This window comes from Malus domestica, chromosome 04 (genome assembly GCF_042453785.1).
Source record: "Malus domestica chromosome 04, GDT2T_hap1".
Lineage (NCBI taxonomy): Eukaryota > Viridiplantae > Streptophyta > Magnoliopsida > Rosales > Rosaceae > Malus > Malus domestica.
Window position 1 is genome coordinate 22,260,417 of NC_091664.1, and position 16,890 is coordinate 22,277,306.

The 16,890-nt window shown below is 34.8% G+C and overlaps 2 protein-coding genes across 2 annotated transcripts; both read left to right on the plus strand.

Moving 5' to 3' along the window:
• Positions 1-1,390: 1,390 nt before the first annotated feature.
• Positions 1,391-10,905, plus strand: LOC103433529 (glutathione S-transferase U8-like). Its single transcript, XM_008371794.4, has 2 exons — positions 1,391-1,954; positions 10,340-10,905. Exons 1-2 carry the CDS (start codon positions 1,640-1,642, stop codon positions 10,691-10,693), a joined length of 669 nt encoding a protein of 222 aa, XP_008370016.1. The 5' UTR covers positions 1,391-1,639; the 3' UTR covers positions 10,694-10,905.
• A 4,195-nt stretch (positions 10,906-15,100) lies between these two features.
• On the plus strand, positions 15,101-16,679 carry LOC103433530 (probable glutathione S-transferase). The gene is made up of 2 exons (XM_008371795.4): positions 15,101-15,478; positions 16,130-16,679. Exons 1-2 carry the CDS (start codon positions 15,164-15,166, stop codon positions 16,478-16,480), a joined length of 666 nt encoding a protein of 221 aa, XP_008370017.3. The 5' UTR covers positions 15,101-15,163; the 3' UTR covers positions 16,481-16,679.
• Positions 16,680-16,890: the final 211 nt, after the last annotated feature.

Below are 16,890 nucleotides of genomic sequence, written 5' to 3' on the forward strand. Positions count from 1 at the left end.
ACGGGAAAGTGGAGAGATTTGGGGAAGGAGACGAGAATTCTAGAAAAAGAAAATGAAAATGAAAATAAAAGAAAAAAAAGTATTAAAAAACATATAGATTAAATAGTATAATATTATAATTTGATAATTTATAAAAACATATTAAAAAAGATAGGGATTAAATAATATAATTTTAGAGTTTGTTAATTATTCTGCTTCTTAGTCCGATACTGCACCAAACGCTTCACTAAGTTAGTCCAGTTTAGTCTAGTCTAAGCCAGTCCAGCTTAGTCCCTAAAACTAGTCCAGTCCGAGACAGTCCGGTGCAACAAACGCACCCTAAAAGGACTAAATAGCCTAAATGGGTACTACTGCCACTGCATCTGACCGAGGAGAAGATTTTGAACATATTATCTGGTGATCCATCTGTTTTGAGACTTTATGGCTTATTGAGGCCTAACTTACCTTGTTGAAAATAGAATAAAGTCACTTTCAAGGCTTGGAAGCCCAACCTGAATAGCATTTTGAGGCCCAATTGCCTATTCGTTGCAAATTGTTAGCAGTTTGTCGGTATTTTGATCTGGAGACTTCTAATTGCAACCTAAATCTAATTATCTAATCAACATACCTAGTACCTACCATTTGAAGAGTTTTTTCTCTTTATTTGTGAACTAGAGGTCTTAAGTTTGATTCCTCTGAATTTGAGTTCAACACGATTAGAGTTAGCTCATTAAGTAGCTCATTTAGCTCATCAAGTCTGCAAAGTGTAGATTTCCAACATCTGACATAATCCAAACAGACACCAAACACCGTACTCCGTATTATTAGTATTATCCGATGTTTTATACGGTGTGCCAAACAGGGCCTAAGTAGCTTAAATATCCACCCTCTATATTGTTGTTTAAAGAGAAAAGGGCATTGCATCATTGACACTCAAAATCTCATTATTATATACTACTCATAAGTGTATTTTACTTTTTGAATAATGAAGTTTGAATTGTACAATAAAGTTTTTGAAAGTAGCACCACCCAACAAAAATAGTTTAAAACTTTAAGATGTCTTGGTCACAATATATTGATTATTGAGGCCCTTAACGATAAGCAATGACGAAACACATCGAAAGCAGAATTTAAAATTTACATAAGTTGGACTAATTGAACCCAAAAGGAGAATAATATAATATCAATACAGCAGACAAGCTCATTTGAATGGACCTGGATTGTCTGTCATTCTCATCCCCTCCTATTTTTGTGGTCACGATTAAGCCACGTTAACATTTTATATTCCTATAGTTTTTTGTTTTTTTATTTTTATAAAAAAAATCAATATAAAATATTAACGTGACTTAACCGTGATCACATAAATAAAAGAGGATGAGAATAAGATGGGATTGGGGATGGTAGACAATCCAAGTCTCGTTTGGATATGGTTTTCAATGAAGAATTATCAATAAAGCAGATTTTCTAGATCTTTCCTCAATCAAATCACCATTAATTTTAAAATTATTATTGACTGCTGAACATTGTGTAGGGTTGTCATAGCGGCCAAAAACAGTTTTCCTACCGCTATAAAACCCCAAAAGGAAGATTAAACCAGTCATAATATGCACACAAGAAGGAGATTAATTAGTGTTAAACTTGATTAGTTAGTGCTTATAGCATGGCTGAAGAGGTGAAGCTGTTGGGGGTTTGGGGAAGCCCATATAGTAGGAGAGTGGAAATAGCTCTGAAGCTGAAAAATGTGGAGTATGAATTTGTTGAGGAGGACCTGCAGAGCAAGAGTGCTTTGCTTCTGAAATCCAACCCAGTTCATCAGAAGATCCCTGTGCTCCTGCACAATGGCAAACCATTAGCTGAGTCCCAGGTCATTCTCGAGTACATTGATGAGACCTGGAAGGAGGGTTTCCCCATTTTGCCTAAAGATCCTTATGAAAGAGCCCAGGCACGTTTCTGGGCTAGGTTCATTGATGAAAAGGTAAAAATGTTTCACTTTAATCTTTGTGCATTAAGCATGTAAGAAAAGTTATCTTGCTTAACAGTGAATCTGAATCATTGATGATCAAGGTTATTTTTAATAAGGTTGATTGTAGCATGAATTTATGATTAACATTCTCTTAACATAAGCATGTGCATGACGATTTTTGCATTGAGTATATATATTAGCTAGAAATGCTTTTGTGACCACCATGTAGAAATATTAATATTAAAACAACTTTAATATTGTTTTTTTTTTAGAAAACCTGGACGGTATAGAACAACTTTAACATTAATATTTCAACACTTCCCCTTAATGTGAAGTAGGTGATTTCTTTGAGCTTCCTATGACTTGTGGAACTTTATTCTTTGGATTTTCGGATTTTGATGCTAACATGGATGTCACAAGAACTTTTAGAGCATCTCCAATAGAAATGTCAAAAGATAAATGTTAAATGTTAATTTGATGGCTAATGTAGCAATGTAAGATTTTCTTCTTTTCCAACTAATTTTTTTTTTGTTATAAATGATACTTGTAGGACTCATTTTAAAAAGAAATCAATTAAAGTAAATTTTCAAGATTTATAATTGGTCCATTAATGGGATCCATACAACAAAATAATTAAAAATTATTTAACATCACATTTTCTCATATGTTAAATTTGACATATGAAAACTCAGACCATCTTCAAAGGAGATGTCAAATCCTACGTGGAATGTCATGTAATCAAATTTGAAGGTATGAGCAAACTCCAATCGATATGTCAATATGTGAATTGACAAATGAGTTTTTATATGTCAAATTTGACATGTGAGAAAATGTGATATCAAATAATTTTTAATTATTTTATTGTGTGGATCTCATTAATGCACCAATTATAAATCATGAAAATTTATTTTAATTGATTTCTTTTTAAAATGGGTCATATAAATATTATTTATAACAAAAAAACAATCAATTAGAAAAAGAGAAAATATAATATTGCTACATCAGCCATTAAATTAACATTTAACATTTATCTTTTGACATCTCATTTGGAGATGTTCTCATATGTCTATCCACGTAGAATTGATTTATCGGTTGGAGCTTGTTCCAACCTTCAAATTTGATTACATAACATTTCATTAAATATTTGACATCTCCTTTGGATATAGTCTTAAAACTGCCATCTTTTTGCCTTCGGATTTCTTGACACGAGAGTGATTTTCTTTTCCTCTTTTTTGAATTTGGATCCTCTTTGTAAGGATCATGAAAATCCCTTAATCCTGTTTGTTTATCGTAAATCGTGTAATCGTAAATTATTTTAAATATTTTTATTTAAAATTAAACGCAAACAGTACTTGATAAAAACTGATTGCATAATGTACAATAAACATATATAGTTTATGAATCTTAAAATTCTCACTAAAAAAATCCGAAGAGGATCTTGATGGCTCTTTTTTGCCTCTTTGGGGTGCTAACTTTGAAGATTACCATCCTTCTCCCATTTTTTTCTCTCTGTCTGCCATCTTCGCGTGGACTCCCCCTTTCATTTACTCTTTTTTTTTTTCTCTCTCTTTCTTTGGGTCGGTCTGGGACAATTTCAAAAAGCATTTTTTGCACAACATTTCTGACAATCTGGAGTGGATGTAAAACTTAATGAACCTCGGGTTAATACTACAAAGGTTTTGGATCCATGCATACGTTAAACTTGATGATATGATGATGTGACAATTCAAGGTTTTACAAGTCATTGCTCGGATTCAAGCTTCTTACACTTTCATCTTCTACTCAATGAAAAATCTTATGTTCATTTTTAGTAATTGATCTAGATTGAGAAATTTTATTTGAATTCATATAATTTCTTTCTACACTTAACTTACTCTTTACGTCCATACTAATTTTAATGCAAGAATCAATATCATTTTAACTCCAAATTTACTAACAAAAATACCCTCACAACCTCAATTTAATTGTGTAATTTATCTTTACACGCATTTGGAAAATAAAATCCCAAAATCAAACATTTGTCGTGCAGGTCATTAACGTTCGAATATTAAACTGTAATTCCTCTAGACGAACCAAATATTGAGCCTTACATACTTGCAAAGATCTAGATGTCTAGTTTACTGAGAATTTTACGGTTTGTGATTCCAATTTTTCTAGGAGATGTTATTACTATTTTGGTGCAGACATCTCAAAATCAAAGATTCGAATAATAAAATGTAATTCATCGAGATGAACCAAATATTGAGTCTTATTTGCTTAGAAATATCTGAATGTTTAGTTTATAGAGAATTTTACGGTTCGTGATTCCAATTTTTCTAGAAGACGTTATTGTTATTCTAGTGCAAACATCGCAAAATAATTATTTCCTGCGAATTTGCAAGTAATGTCGAGATTCTGGAGATTTAGTTGGGTCCAAATCAGAAAGCCAAAGATTTGTTTCTTTGATCAATGTCACCCCAAATCAATGCCCTGTAGAGCATGCTATCTTTACGCACGTACACGACACGATTGCCCAATAAAAGTCTTTGTAGGCATCTTCAGGTAGTAAAGAACCAAAACACTTGGTAACACAAGATACAGATGTATAATTCCTAAAAAAAAAGTTGATGTAGGCATATTGTCAAACTAACCAAGAGTGGATTGTTCTAAAAAAAAACTCATCCATTCCACAAACTGTGATCCACCATAATCAAACTCAATCAAACACTATGCCAAATATATTGTAAACCCGAATTCTGCTTCAGATGAGGACCCATAATTTCTCTAATGGCTAAAACGAATTTAATTTAGAAGTAAAAGATGCAATTCAAAGGAACATACGAAGAGGACACAAAAATATAAGAAACTCCACAGTCACCAAATTCTTGTTTCTAAACACTAAAAAAAACTAAAATCAAACAAAAAAAACTTGCATAAATCGATTCATATTTTAGTTAGAGGATTCAAAACTTCAAAATCACCAAGCATGAGTAAAAAAGAGTTTGATTTTCTCTACAAGAGCTCTTAGGGTTTTAGTCAGTTTGAACATAAGATAAAAATTGATGATGGTAGAATTTGATTATTGGATATGGGTTTATTGATAAATTTTCATTTTATTGTTAATTTCATATTGTACTTTATGACAATTACACAACAGGATAAAAAAAAAAGATAATTCACTTTAAAATTTAAATTGGGTGGAGAAAGAGGTCAAATGGTTCCAAAAAAAAAATATTATCATTGTTGCAGTCCTATTAAATTAGGAATGTGATTGTGTAAATCCTAAAGTATTTGGATATCTTTAAAAGATTCTCTAGGATTAGATATTATCCAATTAGAATTGTAATCCTATTGGAGTTAGGAATTTACCTTCCCTACTACTATAAATAAAGGCACAATGAGGTGATATAACACACACCTCACAAATACACATCTCTCTCTTCTCTCTATGTGCCGCCGCCACCTCTCTTCCTGTCCTTAATATTGATTAGTAAATTAGGCCTACAATACGTTATCAGCATGTTCTTGGCAGAAGCTAAGGAACTAAAAGTTCGTGGAGGAGACTCTTCCACAACATTAAAGGCTCAATTGTTTTATGCCAATCAGATTCTTTTAAAATAAATTAAGATATCTAAACAACCGTGAAGCATGAAAACATTCTTTATGATCCATGAACCCCTTATATTTATATTTTTCTTTTGATACACACACACACACACACACACACATTCATGCAATACGTAATTATACTCTGAAATTTGTGAGTTAAAGCATCAAAATAATTTAGAAGCCATAAGGGTCCCTAGAAATTGAATAAAAAATGGGATTTTTTTGCGGCTGAGCCGCTGCTTCCCGCCACACTGCCGGTGGCACCGATGAACGCCGGCTGGCCTACAGCCACGCCGTCCCTGAACGACGTGGTTCTGACGGTTGGACCTTCGGCCTAGTTTCGGTCTCCTACGGGGCATGCAGCCCTAGCCCACTCCACCAAAGCTGCAGCTCTATTGAGCTTGCTCCCGCGCCCCTGGCCCAAAACCAGCAAGCCTGCTGCTTGCTAGGCTTTTCCCTCCGTCTCGGCCCCCTTGCAGCAGCTCCACTTGCTGCTTGGCTCGCCATGCCACGACCCATATACAAAGCCAACCTTCAGTTGGGTTTTGTCGTGCACTAGCCCAAGCCAACAAACGCTGGGCTTGCTGCCTCCCGCGCTACGTCCTGCATCTAGAACCCAGTTTTTAGCTGGGCCTCTTGCACCCTAGCCCAGTGCTTGTAGCCTTGCGCTGCTGGGCTTCATCCCAAACACGGCCAGCTGGCCGCAGCCAAGGAGGATGAGGAAGAGATTTTATTAGTTGTAATCCTATTGGGAGAATTTATCTTTTCTACTACTATAAATGAAAGCACAATGGATGATATAACAATACACCTCTCTCTTCTCTCTCTGTGTTGCCAACCCCCTCTTTCCCTGTCTTTAATATTGTTCAATAAATTAGGCCTACAACACTCATCTAGATTTTGTCTCAAAATGGAATGCATCATTGACCAATATATATATATATATATATATATATATATATATAGGGAAGTGTTATTAGCACTCCAAAAATTTCATTCTACACTCCTCACAAGTGTATTTTTTTTCCTAATATAAAAAGTTTAGAGTGTAGAATGAGATTTTTAAAGTGCTAATAATAATTTCGTATGTAGGTACGTAGGTACATACGTAGGTACGTACGTATGTATGAAAACTGCAAGTAGTGTGCTTGCCCTCAGACGTGGGGTGTTCCACTACTCCATAATGCAATCTTTATGGTCCTACTTTGAAGGAATTACAATTAACCAAGTTATTAACTCCTAGCTGTGAACTCTAATGTCTGACAGAGATAATGAACGGTATAAACCCTGATCATAATTAGTAGAGTCCAAAATAAGTTTTAACAGTGGAGTCATCCCGAGTCGCCTTAACACGATTTCTCGACAATAATCCCATTCCACGGTTCTCGCTCCGGACCGTCCTTAGTAGAGATGCCGTCACCTCTGACAGCATTTTCACCAACACCGGATATTTGGACGGGAAGAAAAGCTTTGCTTTTTTTCTCTACTTTGCTGCGTCCTTCATGGTGCTTGCAGAGGTTGAGTGCTTTCCTTCTTGTAGCTCTCTTTTCTTCAAGTTACCCAGGGTGATTCTCCCTAACATCTATTTCTATAAGAACTCACATGGAAAGAACCTAGCTTGTTTTTTTGACATGTTTGTCGATTAACTCTCTCTGACTCTCTCTTGCTCACGGCTAAGATGATGGAAGAGCTTCTCTCACACTCGTGTTGTTTTGTGCTAGGCTCAAGCTTCTAGCTTTTCACCCTCACACTGCACACACTATAACGTGCGCCCAGTACAGTTGCTTGATCAAATACCAATTCAGCTTTGAACTTTGCTTTAATGCTCTTTCAATTGAATTATGTCAGATGCTGGAAATCTACACTTTGCAGACTTGATTTTTGCAGAGAGCAAATCTTTGCTGCAGTTTTTTCTCTACTCTTTGAAGGGTGTGGCTCTTATTTTCTGAACTCTCGTTCACTCACAAATGAAGGGTTCAACAAGCTCTTTTCCAAAGCACTTTGCACTCTTGGTGCTCATGTCACAAGTTTCTGTTTTAGCTTGAACATGTCTTATTCTTCTCTTCTGTGCTTTGACAAATTTTCTGGATTTTTTTTCATAAACTTGCTCCATTTTTTTTCTCCTTGGCATGCTAAGATGAGCCCCATGTGCCTTCTTGCTGCCATCTCTTTGTTGGTTTGGAGGAAGAAATCAAACCCAAAATGGGTACCTTCAGGTTGTTGGAGGCAGTGAGCAAAGCATTTCTTCTTTGTCATCTGTTGCCTTCTCAAAATCCATTTCTCTTTTGGTTTTGCTGATCTCTCACCACATACGGCCATGCTCTCTTCTTGTTGTTGGATTTGACTCAGAGGTCGAACACTTCGTGCTCAAAACTTGTTCTCCTCCAACGTAAAGAGAAAGATCTCAGAGGTCAGCTCCTCTTCCTAGAAGTTTAGACTTGTTTCTTTTCTATAGCATGTCTTCTTCTCTTTCTCTTTGAACCAAAACTCTGATACCATGTTGGTATTCAAGCAATCTTTCATCTCAATAAACTAAACACACGGATTATGCTAGAAAGATGAAGCTATATGACAAATATGATCAACAGCTTGCTGCAGAAACAGACTGCAGGGAAGAGCTTTTCACGAAGAGAGATTTTTCTGATTTGGATTAATAGTCCCAAAACTTAGGACAGCTGCTAAGGCTATAGTGCAGCAACATTACAGTTCATCTATTCCATACACGTGGTAGCAGATTAGAGGTCACAAAATATTACAAGGTTACCAAACAGAACAATTTAGGTACAACAAAATATAAAGCAGCAGAGTATTAATTTCAACACTCCCTCTTAATGCTTTGCTGCTTCATTCCCAAAAGTTCTCTTACGTATATGAATCTATCTTTTGGTAATTCGATATCAGCAACTTGATCTTCAGTCTTACTGTAGACCACATCCACTTCCTTGTCTTCAACAACACCTCTGATGTTGTGATGCTTTAGAGCAATATGTATTGATTTGCCGTGACAGACATGACTCTTGTTCATGGCAATAGCTGACTTATTGTTACAAAGGATAGAAGTTGTTGATTCTTGTTTCTCACCAAAATCTTGCATAATTTTTCTAAGCCACACTGCTTGAGAAGTTGCAATTGAAGCCGATATATACTCAACCTTTCCCGTTGATAATACAACTAACTTCTGCTTCTTAGATGCCATGAAAATACACTAGTACTTAGAGTAAATGTATACCCAGAGGTGCTCTTTAAGTCATCCACACTACCTCCCCAATCACTGTCACAAAATCCAAACAATTTTGGCTCAACATCGCTTTCATGCATAATACCAAAGTCCATTGTACCTTGTATGTATCTGAGGATTCTTTTTGTAACTCCATAGTGAGTACGAGTTGGTTTGTGCATAAATCTGGGCAACAAGCTTGCAACATACAAAATATCAGGTATAGTTGCTGTCAAATACATAGATTTATCAGCATCACCACTATCATCTTATCTTTAAAACTTTTCATTCACAACTAGAGGTGTTGCTACGGGCTTGCAACCAATCATTTTAAATTTCTCTAGAAGTGTTTTTGCATATTTCTTTTGAGTAATAAAGATACCATCGTATGATTGAATATACCAATTCCCTAAAAATAATGCATCATGCCTAGAGCACTCATCTCATATTTCCTCATCATGTCCTTGAAATTCAAGATTATTCTATCACTATTTCCGATATAAACCAAATCATCAACATATAAGGAAACCATAAGGATATCTGAAGTCCCTTGGTTTTGACTTAGAGGGCAAGTTCACTCTCGCTTCTTTGAAATCCCAAATGGTTGGTTGCATGTGAATGAAAAGGTTCAAAGAAAAGATGATAATAGTGATGCTGATGAATCTAGTAGTGAATGAGCATCATCACTAGAGATGGTAGTTGTTTTAATATCAATGTATAACAGGCCACAACTGCAAAGCTAGTGAGTGTGACAGAAGCAAGTGGGTAGACTTTTCCTGTAAGGAAAAGCTAACTATATAAAAGAATAGTGTGGTTGAAAATATATTCAACCAAGGGATTTCTCTATATATGAGAGAAAGTGCATAAATGCAAGTGTGTGCAACCAGAGCTTGTTACCATAGTGTGCAAACCAAGAACTTGTTATCAGGAAGTGTAGAGTTGGAAACAAGTTTGGATTCTAACATAGAGCCGGCCTCTCATGAGTTCCAAGAAACACTAACAAAATCATGATATAAATGGAAACAAGTTTGGACTCGATTGGAGCCGACCTCTGAGTCAAAGTTTATGTTTATTCTTCTTCTCTACCTTGTCAAAATTCGAACATACTTGTGTACAATATTTATATTACTAAAATTTAAATCATTGATTAAGTTGAATCTTGTTTGAAATGTCTACTTGTTCAATCTGGTCAAACCTGACAATACATGTCTAACCTCACATAATATGTTGGTAGTATAAAATTTTATGCTATAACTTATGAATTGTTGATGAAGTTGGTTTTTGTATGAAATATGTAGTTTAAATTAATATTTCGTATCAATAAAATTCATATCGTATCGTTGAGGTTCTTTTAAAACAAATGTAGCTTAAATTAATAACTTGAAAACATGTCTGGTTACATAAAATGTTTGTCAAAAAACTGAATCAGTGATCAAGTTGATTTTTGTCTGATATGTCTGATCTCAGACAAGTGAACATTCTATAGTAGTATTTTCTTGCCCATGTTCCATCTTATTGACCGCACTAATTAATTTTGCACACCATAATATATGTCTAATTAGCTAAATTCTTATTTTGTTTGTTTACTTTAGTGCTTGCCTGCAACATATAAAGTTCTGTGGGGCTGTGAGGAACATGAAAAGGCTGTGGAAGAAGCTTGTGAGCTTCTGAAAATACTGGAAAATGAGCTCAAAGACAAGAAGTTCTTCGCAGGAGAGACGGTTGGACTTGTGGACATTGTTGCCAACTTCATAGGCTACTGGCTTAGAGCCATTCAAGAAGTTGTGGGAGTGGAGCTGTTGACCAAAGAGAAGCTTCCCAAACTGTACAATTGGAGCGATGAGTTTTGCAGTGTTTTTCAGGAAAGTCTGCCTCCCAAAGATAAACTAGTTGCACACATCCGTGGTCGCCTTCAAAGCACCAACACCACTACTACTTCAAGCTAAAATGGTTCATAGAACCATAGTCATAAGATGGTTACCTTCGAAGCATTTCATTGCTCATGGTATTTTATAAGAATAAAATCAAGATTGCACATATCGCTAGATCGGGTTCTGAACATATACATGTATGTATATGTATCTGTGTGATTTCCTTCGAAGCATTTCGTGGCTCATGATGTTTTATAAGAATAAAATCAGGATTGAACTTGTGGCTAGATCGGGTTCTTTGAGGGATGGATCCTTATTTTTTTTTCAAAAAATAGAGATTAGTTGTGGGGCCTACATCATATTGAACTTAAAAAAAAAATAGAGATTAGTTGTGGGGCCTACACTATATTGAACTTCAACGATTTAAACCATTTATTTTTCAAGTTGCAACTCGTAGTTCATCTTGTAAAATATTAGCCAAATCAAAAATATTTTAAGTATCTAATTGAGTTCAAAGAAATTGATAAACATTATGTTCTAAGAAACATTAAATTTTATCGTGATAATTAAATAGACAAATGATCTCGAATTGAATTGAACTTTTGCAAGGATGATCAGTAAATCGAGACTTACAAAATAGACCGTTCAGATCGTTGAAGTTCGTTGTGAAGTGGGTTCCACAACTAATCAACATTTAAAAAAAAACAGGAGTTCCTTCATGTAAAGGGCTTGCAAAGCTCTATATATATGTATGTGTGCACGCGCGCTCGCATATGCATGCATATATATATCTTGATAGACGTGACAATACTACGTACTCTAAGCTATATTGATGGAGGGAGAAAGTTTGAACACCAAAATATAATGAATTGACGAAGAATGTTTAATACACTTCTTCAATCCACCACTTGCAAGGTTCTTAGTTTACTTATATATTCTATGCACCGCCAATTTTTTTATATGACATCTATGGAATATAAGTTTTTCAACTAATTAGTGTTGATATATATGATTTACTGTTTACATGTAAATCAGATCAACATTAACTATAACATTTGCCTCCTACAGAAAAATGTAAAATACATAGTAAATTTGTATATAATGCAGGTACCCGTATTACACACATATTTTTCAAAATACTTTCATTTTCCGTACATGTTTCATTAATTCATTAAATTACACGTTTTTAGAACTCATACACATATTATTCACTACATACAAAGAACGAAGCCAGAGATTTGCATGGATACCTGGTATCCTCAAACAACAAAATTACAAATTAAAAAGTTAAAGAATGTACTAAACAAAACACTTGTATATTAATCCATAAAGTCTTTCATACAACATATTACAATATCTCTCGATGCATTTTTATGTTTTTAAAACGTTACATGACAACCTCATTATCAATACCATCAAATATATATATCTCTCTCTACAAAAATAACCATGTTATCATTCATCCTTGATCTCCCATCCAATTTCTCAATCAATCTAGAATTTTTCATAGGTGAAAATGCTTTTTCAACGATGACAGTAGCACATAGAAGAGTTAATACTAATGTCACAAACAACTTGAAGAGTTTTTTTGCGCGCGCACACACACACACACAAATTGAGAGAGGGCATGCGCCCTCCTTGGGCCCAAGGTGCCTCCTCCATCTATACTACATACATGCTTTTCACATTTAGTACATGTTATTTTTCACAGATGTTTGAATAATACACACATCCTAGACGTATTTACATGTAACATATTGTTGAAGAAACAAAAATAATTATTTAATTTAATTTAATCTTATTAAAATTTTAAAAAAAATGGCCGAATTTTTTAAAGTAATTTTTAGAAAAGTTGCCGATTAATACATCTACTTATTTTTTACGTACTATACCCGTTTCGTATTTTAGTAAGGCTAAATCGCAAAAATATTCCTTGAGATTTCAAATCAATAGAAGTGGTCCCTAAGATTTTCCACCATCCATCATTTTCGTCATTCCGTTAAAAACTCCATTAAGTGTCTCGGAGCTCTTGGCTGGAAGTATGAGCAATTTTCAAAGATTCGTAACTCAATCGTTTCTTAACCAAATTTGACCCATAATATTTCAAAATGAAGATAGGAAAGTGTAGAATAAGATTATACCTATTTGGAAGCCCAATGGTTGCCGAAGATGGTCGGAAAATAGCCTCAATGTTGATTGGTTCGAGGAAAAACTGGAAAACTCGCCGGAAACTGGGTAAACTTTAAACGTTCATAACTTCTTCAATACTCAACGAAATCAAGTGATTAAAATCATAGTTCTCGACAAGACAAAGAGAATGGTACCTTTTTCGACAGCTAACTCGTCGTGGTTTGGCCGAACAACGGCTCGAAAATGACTGTCTTGGTTTCGAGTTAGCCACTTTCGAGCCTTTTCCGGCCAAACCACGATGATTTAGCAGTCAAAAAAGGTTTCATTCTCTTCATCTCGTTGAGAAGTATGATTTTCGTTTTTGAATCACTTGATTTCGTTGAGTATTGAATAAGTTATGAACGTTTAAAGTTTACCCAGTTTTCGGCGAGTTTTCCAGTTTTCCCTCAGACCAGTCAACTTTGAGGCTATTTTCCGGCCATCTCCGGTAACCATTGGGCTTCCAAATAGGTATAATCTTATTCTACACTTTCCTATCTTCATTGTGATATATTATGGGTCAAATTTGGTTAAAAAAATATTGAGTTACGAAGTTTTGAAAATTGCTCAAACTTCCGGCCAAAAGCTCCGGGACACTTAACGGAGTTTTTAACAAAATGACGAAAATGATGAATGATGGACAATCTCAATGACCACTTCTATTGATTTGAAATCTCAGGGACCAAAATGATGTGTTATACAAATCTCAGGAACCATTTTCACGATTTAGCCATTTAGTAACTATGAGAAGTGCAAAAGGACTTCTAAATTTTCTAGCTGTAGTGACAATATTTTTCTTCATGTATGTAATGCGTTGTTTGCTATGATGTCATTGAAAACAAAGGTTTACTGAACAAACTTATAACCATGTGTGACCAAAACTACGGTCTTTCAATATCACCTAGTTGTAATTATTAATAAATATTAGTAGTCCTTACTTTTTTGGGAGGTCTCGCCAAGACCTAACGTGAGAGGTAGTTCACACGAGTCTTTTTTAATCCTATTAAATTTAGTTCTTGTACGTAATAAACACAGAATTATACTAATATGTAGTTCAATTCAGTCCATTAAAATTTAGTGAAGCCAAACAAACGTATCCTAAAATGACTCTTTAGCCTGTATGGATGCTAGTGCCACCGCATCTGATCATAAAAAAGATTTGATGACCATATTCTTCGGTGATCCATTTTTTAAGACTTCATGGCTTATTGAGGCCCAGCCTACCTTGTTGAAGGGGTGTGTTATTCACACACACCATTTTACTTCTCACACACCCCTTAATAATTTCTGTCCGTTGATCTTCTTCAATTCATCCGATGCAACGGTTGAAAATTAAAAAAGTGTGTGAGAAGTAAAATAGAGTGTGTGAATATCACACCCTCCTGTTGAAATAGAATAAGCTAACTTTAAGGGCTTGTAAAATGCAATAACATTTTGGAGCCCAATTGCCACCTCGTTGCAAATTGTTGGTAGTTTTTAGTATTTTGATCTGGAGACTTCTAAATGTACACTAGAATCTAATTATCTAATTAATACATCTAGCATTTGGAAAGTTTACTCTAAGTTAGAAGTTTTAAGTTTGATTATTTTGAATGTGAGTTCATCATGATTATAGTTAGCTTATTGTGTAGCCTAAATACTCACGTCGATATTGTTGTTTAAAGAAAAATGTGTTGTCGTTATTGACACTAAAAAAATATCGTTGTGTACTACTCATAAACAAAACTACATAAGCGCATTTTCCTTTTTAAATAGGGGTGTGCTATCCACACACCCCTTTTTACTTCTCACACACCCTTGTTAATTTATGTTTGTTGATCTTCTTTAATTCATCCGATCCGACGGCCGAAAACTAAAAAGGTATGAGAGAAGTAAAAAATGATGTATGAATATCACACCCCTTTAAATATTGAACATTTGGATTATACAGTAAAACTTTTGAAATATCAATAACGACAATAACCTCCCAATAAAAAGTTTAAAATTTATTGAAGTCTTGGACATAATATATTGATTATTGAGGCCCTTAACGCGAGTTGGACTATGAATACAAATAGGTATGTATATGATAAAACCAATAAAAACTAATGACCCAATCAATGGAGAAGAATATAATACCAATACAGCAGATAAAGCTCATTTGGATTTGGTTTCAATGAGAAATTGTCAATAAAACACATTTTCTAGATCTTTCCTCAACTAAATCACAATTTTAAATTACTATTGACTATTGAACACTGTAGAGTTGTCTTAGCGGCCAAGTAAACACTGTTTTCCGGCCACTATAAAACCCCAGAAGGAAGATTAAACCGGTCATAATATGCACACAAGAGGGAGATTAGTTAGTGTTAAACTTGATTAGTTAGTGCTTATATCATGGCTGAAGAAGTGAAGCTGTTGGGAGTTTGGGGAAGCCCATTTAGTAGGAGGGTGGAAATAGCTCTGAAGCTGAAAGGAGTGAAATATGAATACTTTGAGGAGGACCTACAGAGCAAGAGCGCTTTGCTTCTGAAATCCAACCCAGTTCATCAGAAGATCCCTGTGCTGCTGCACAATGACAGACCAATAGCTGAGTCCCAGGTCATTCTTGAGTACATTGATCAGACTTGGAAGGAGGGTTTTCCCATTTTGCCTAAAGATCCTTATGAAAGAGCCCAGGCACGTTTCTGGGCTAGGTTCATTGATGAAAAGGTTAAAATATTTCACTTTAATCTTTTCGTATTAAGTATATAAGAAAAGTTATCTTGCTTTATTGTGCATCTAAATCATTGATGATCAAGGTTATTTTTAACAAAGTTGATTATAGCATGAATGTATAGATTAACAGTCTGTCAACATAAGTATGTGCATAGAGATTTTGCAATGAGTATATTTGCTAGAAATTCTTTTGTGACTACCCGTGTTAAACTTTATATACTACTAAACTTGACAATACATGTCTGACCCAACATGATATGTTGGTAGTATAAAATGTTTACGCTACGTACAAAATATGAATTGTAATTAAGTTGGTTCTTTGTATGAAATATGTAGTCTATAGGTTAATAAAATTTCCATATCAATAAAAAATTTCTCGTACTGTTGAGGTTTCTTTAAAAAATTTGTAATCTAGATTAACAACTTGAAAACATATGCCTAGTTACATAAAGTTTTTATGTCAGAAAAGCTTCATCAATGATCAAGTTGATTCTTTTGAGTCTTATAACATTAGTTTGACAAGTGAACATGAGTGTATATAATTCTATTTTCTTGCCATGTGACAGCTTATTGACCGCACTAATAAATTTTGCAAACAAAAATATGTCTAATAAGCTAAATTTTTATTGTGTTTGTTTACTGTAGTGCTTGCCTGCAGCATGGAAAGCTCTCTGGGGCAGTGAGGAACCTGAGAAGGCTGTGGAAGAAGCCTGTGAGCTTCTGAAAATACTGGAAAATGAGCTCAAAGATAAGAAATTCTTCGGGGGAGAAACGGTTGGACTTGTGGACATTGTTGCCAACTTCATAGCCTACTGGCTTGGAGCCATTCAAGAAGTTGTGGGAGTGGAGCTGTTGACCAAAGAGAAGCTTCCCGATCTGTACGATTGGAGTGATGAGTTTTGCAGTGCTTTTCACGAAAGTCTGCCTCCCAGAGATAAACTAGTTACTTTCTTCCGTCGTCGCTTTCAGAGCACCACCACCGCTACTTCCAACTAAAATGGTTCATATCATAAGATGGTCTCCTGAAGCATTTCGTGGCTGATGATATTTTATAAGAATAATATATATGTAATGAATGACGAGGAATGTCTAATCCGCTAATGTAATCCACCACTTGCAAGGTTCTTAGTTTACTTATATATTTTATGTACCGCCAAATCTTTTGTTATGACATCTACACATAAAAGTTTCTTAACTAATTAGCGTTGAAATACATGATTTACATACTATTTAAATAAATCAAATCAACGTTAACTATAATATTTACCTCCTATGGAAAAATGTAAAATACATAGTAAATTTGCGTATAATACACACTAGCCTTTTTGCACACGCTGATGCGCATGCAAAAAGCCTTTTTTTACATCACGACATTGGCATCAATTTCCGCCTACATTTTCAATGCG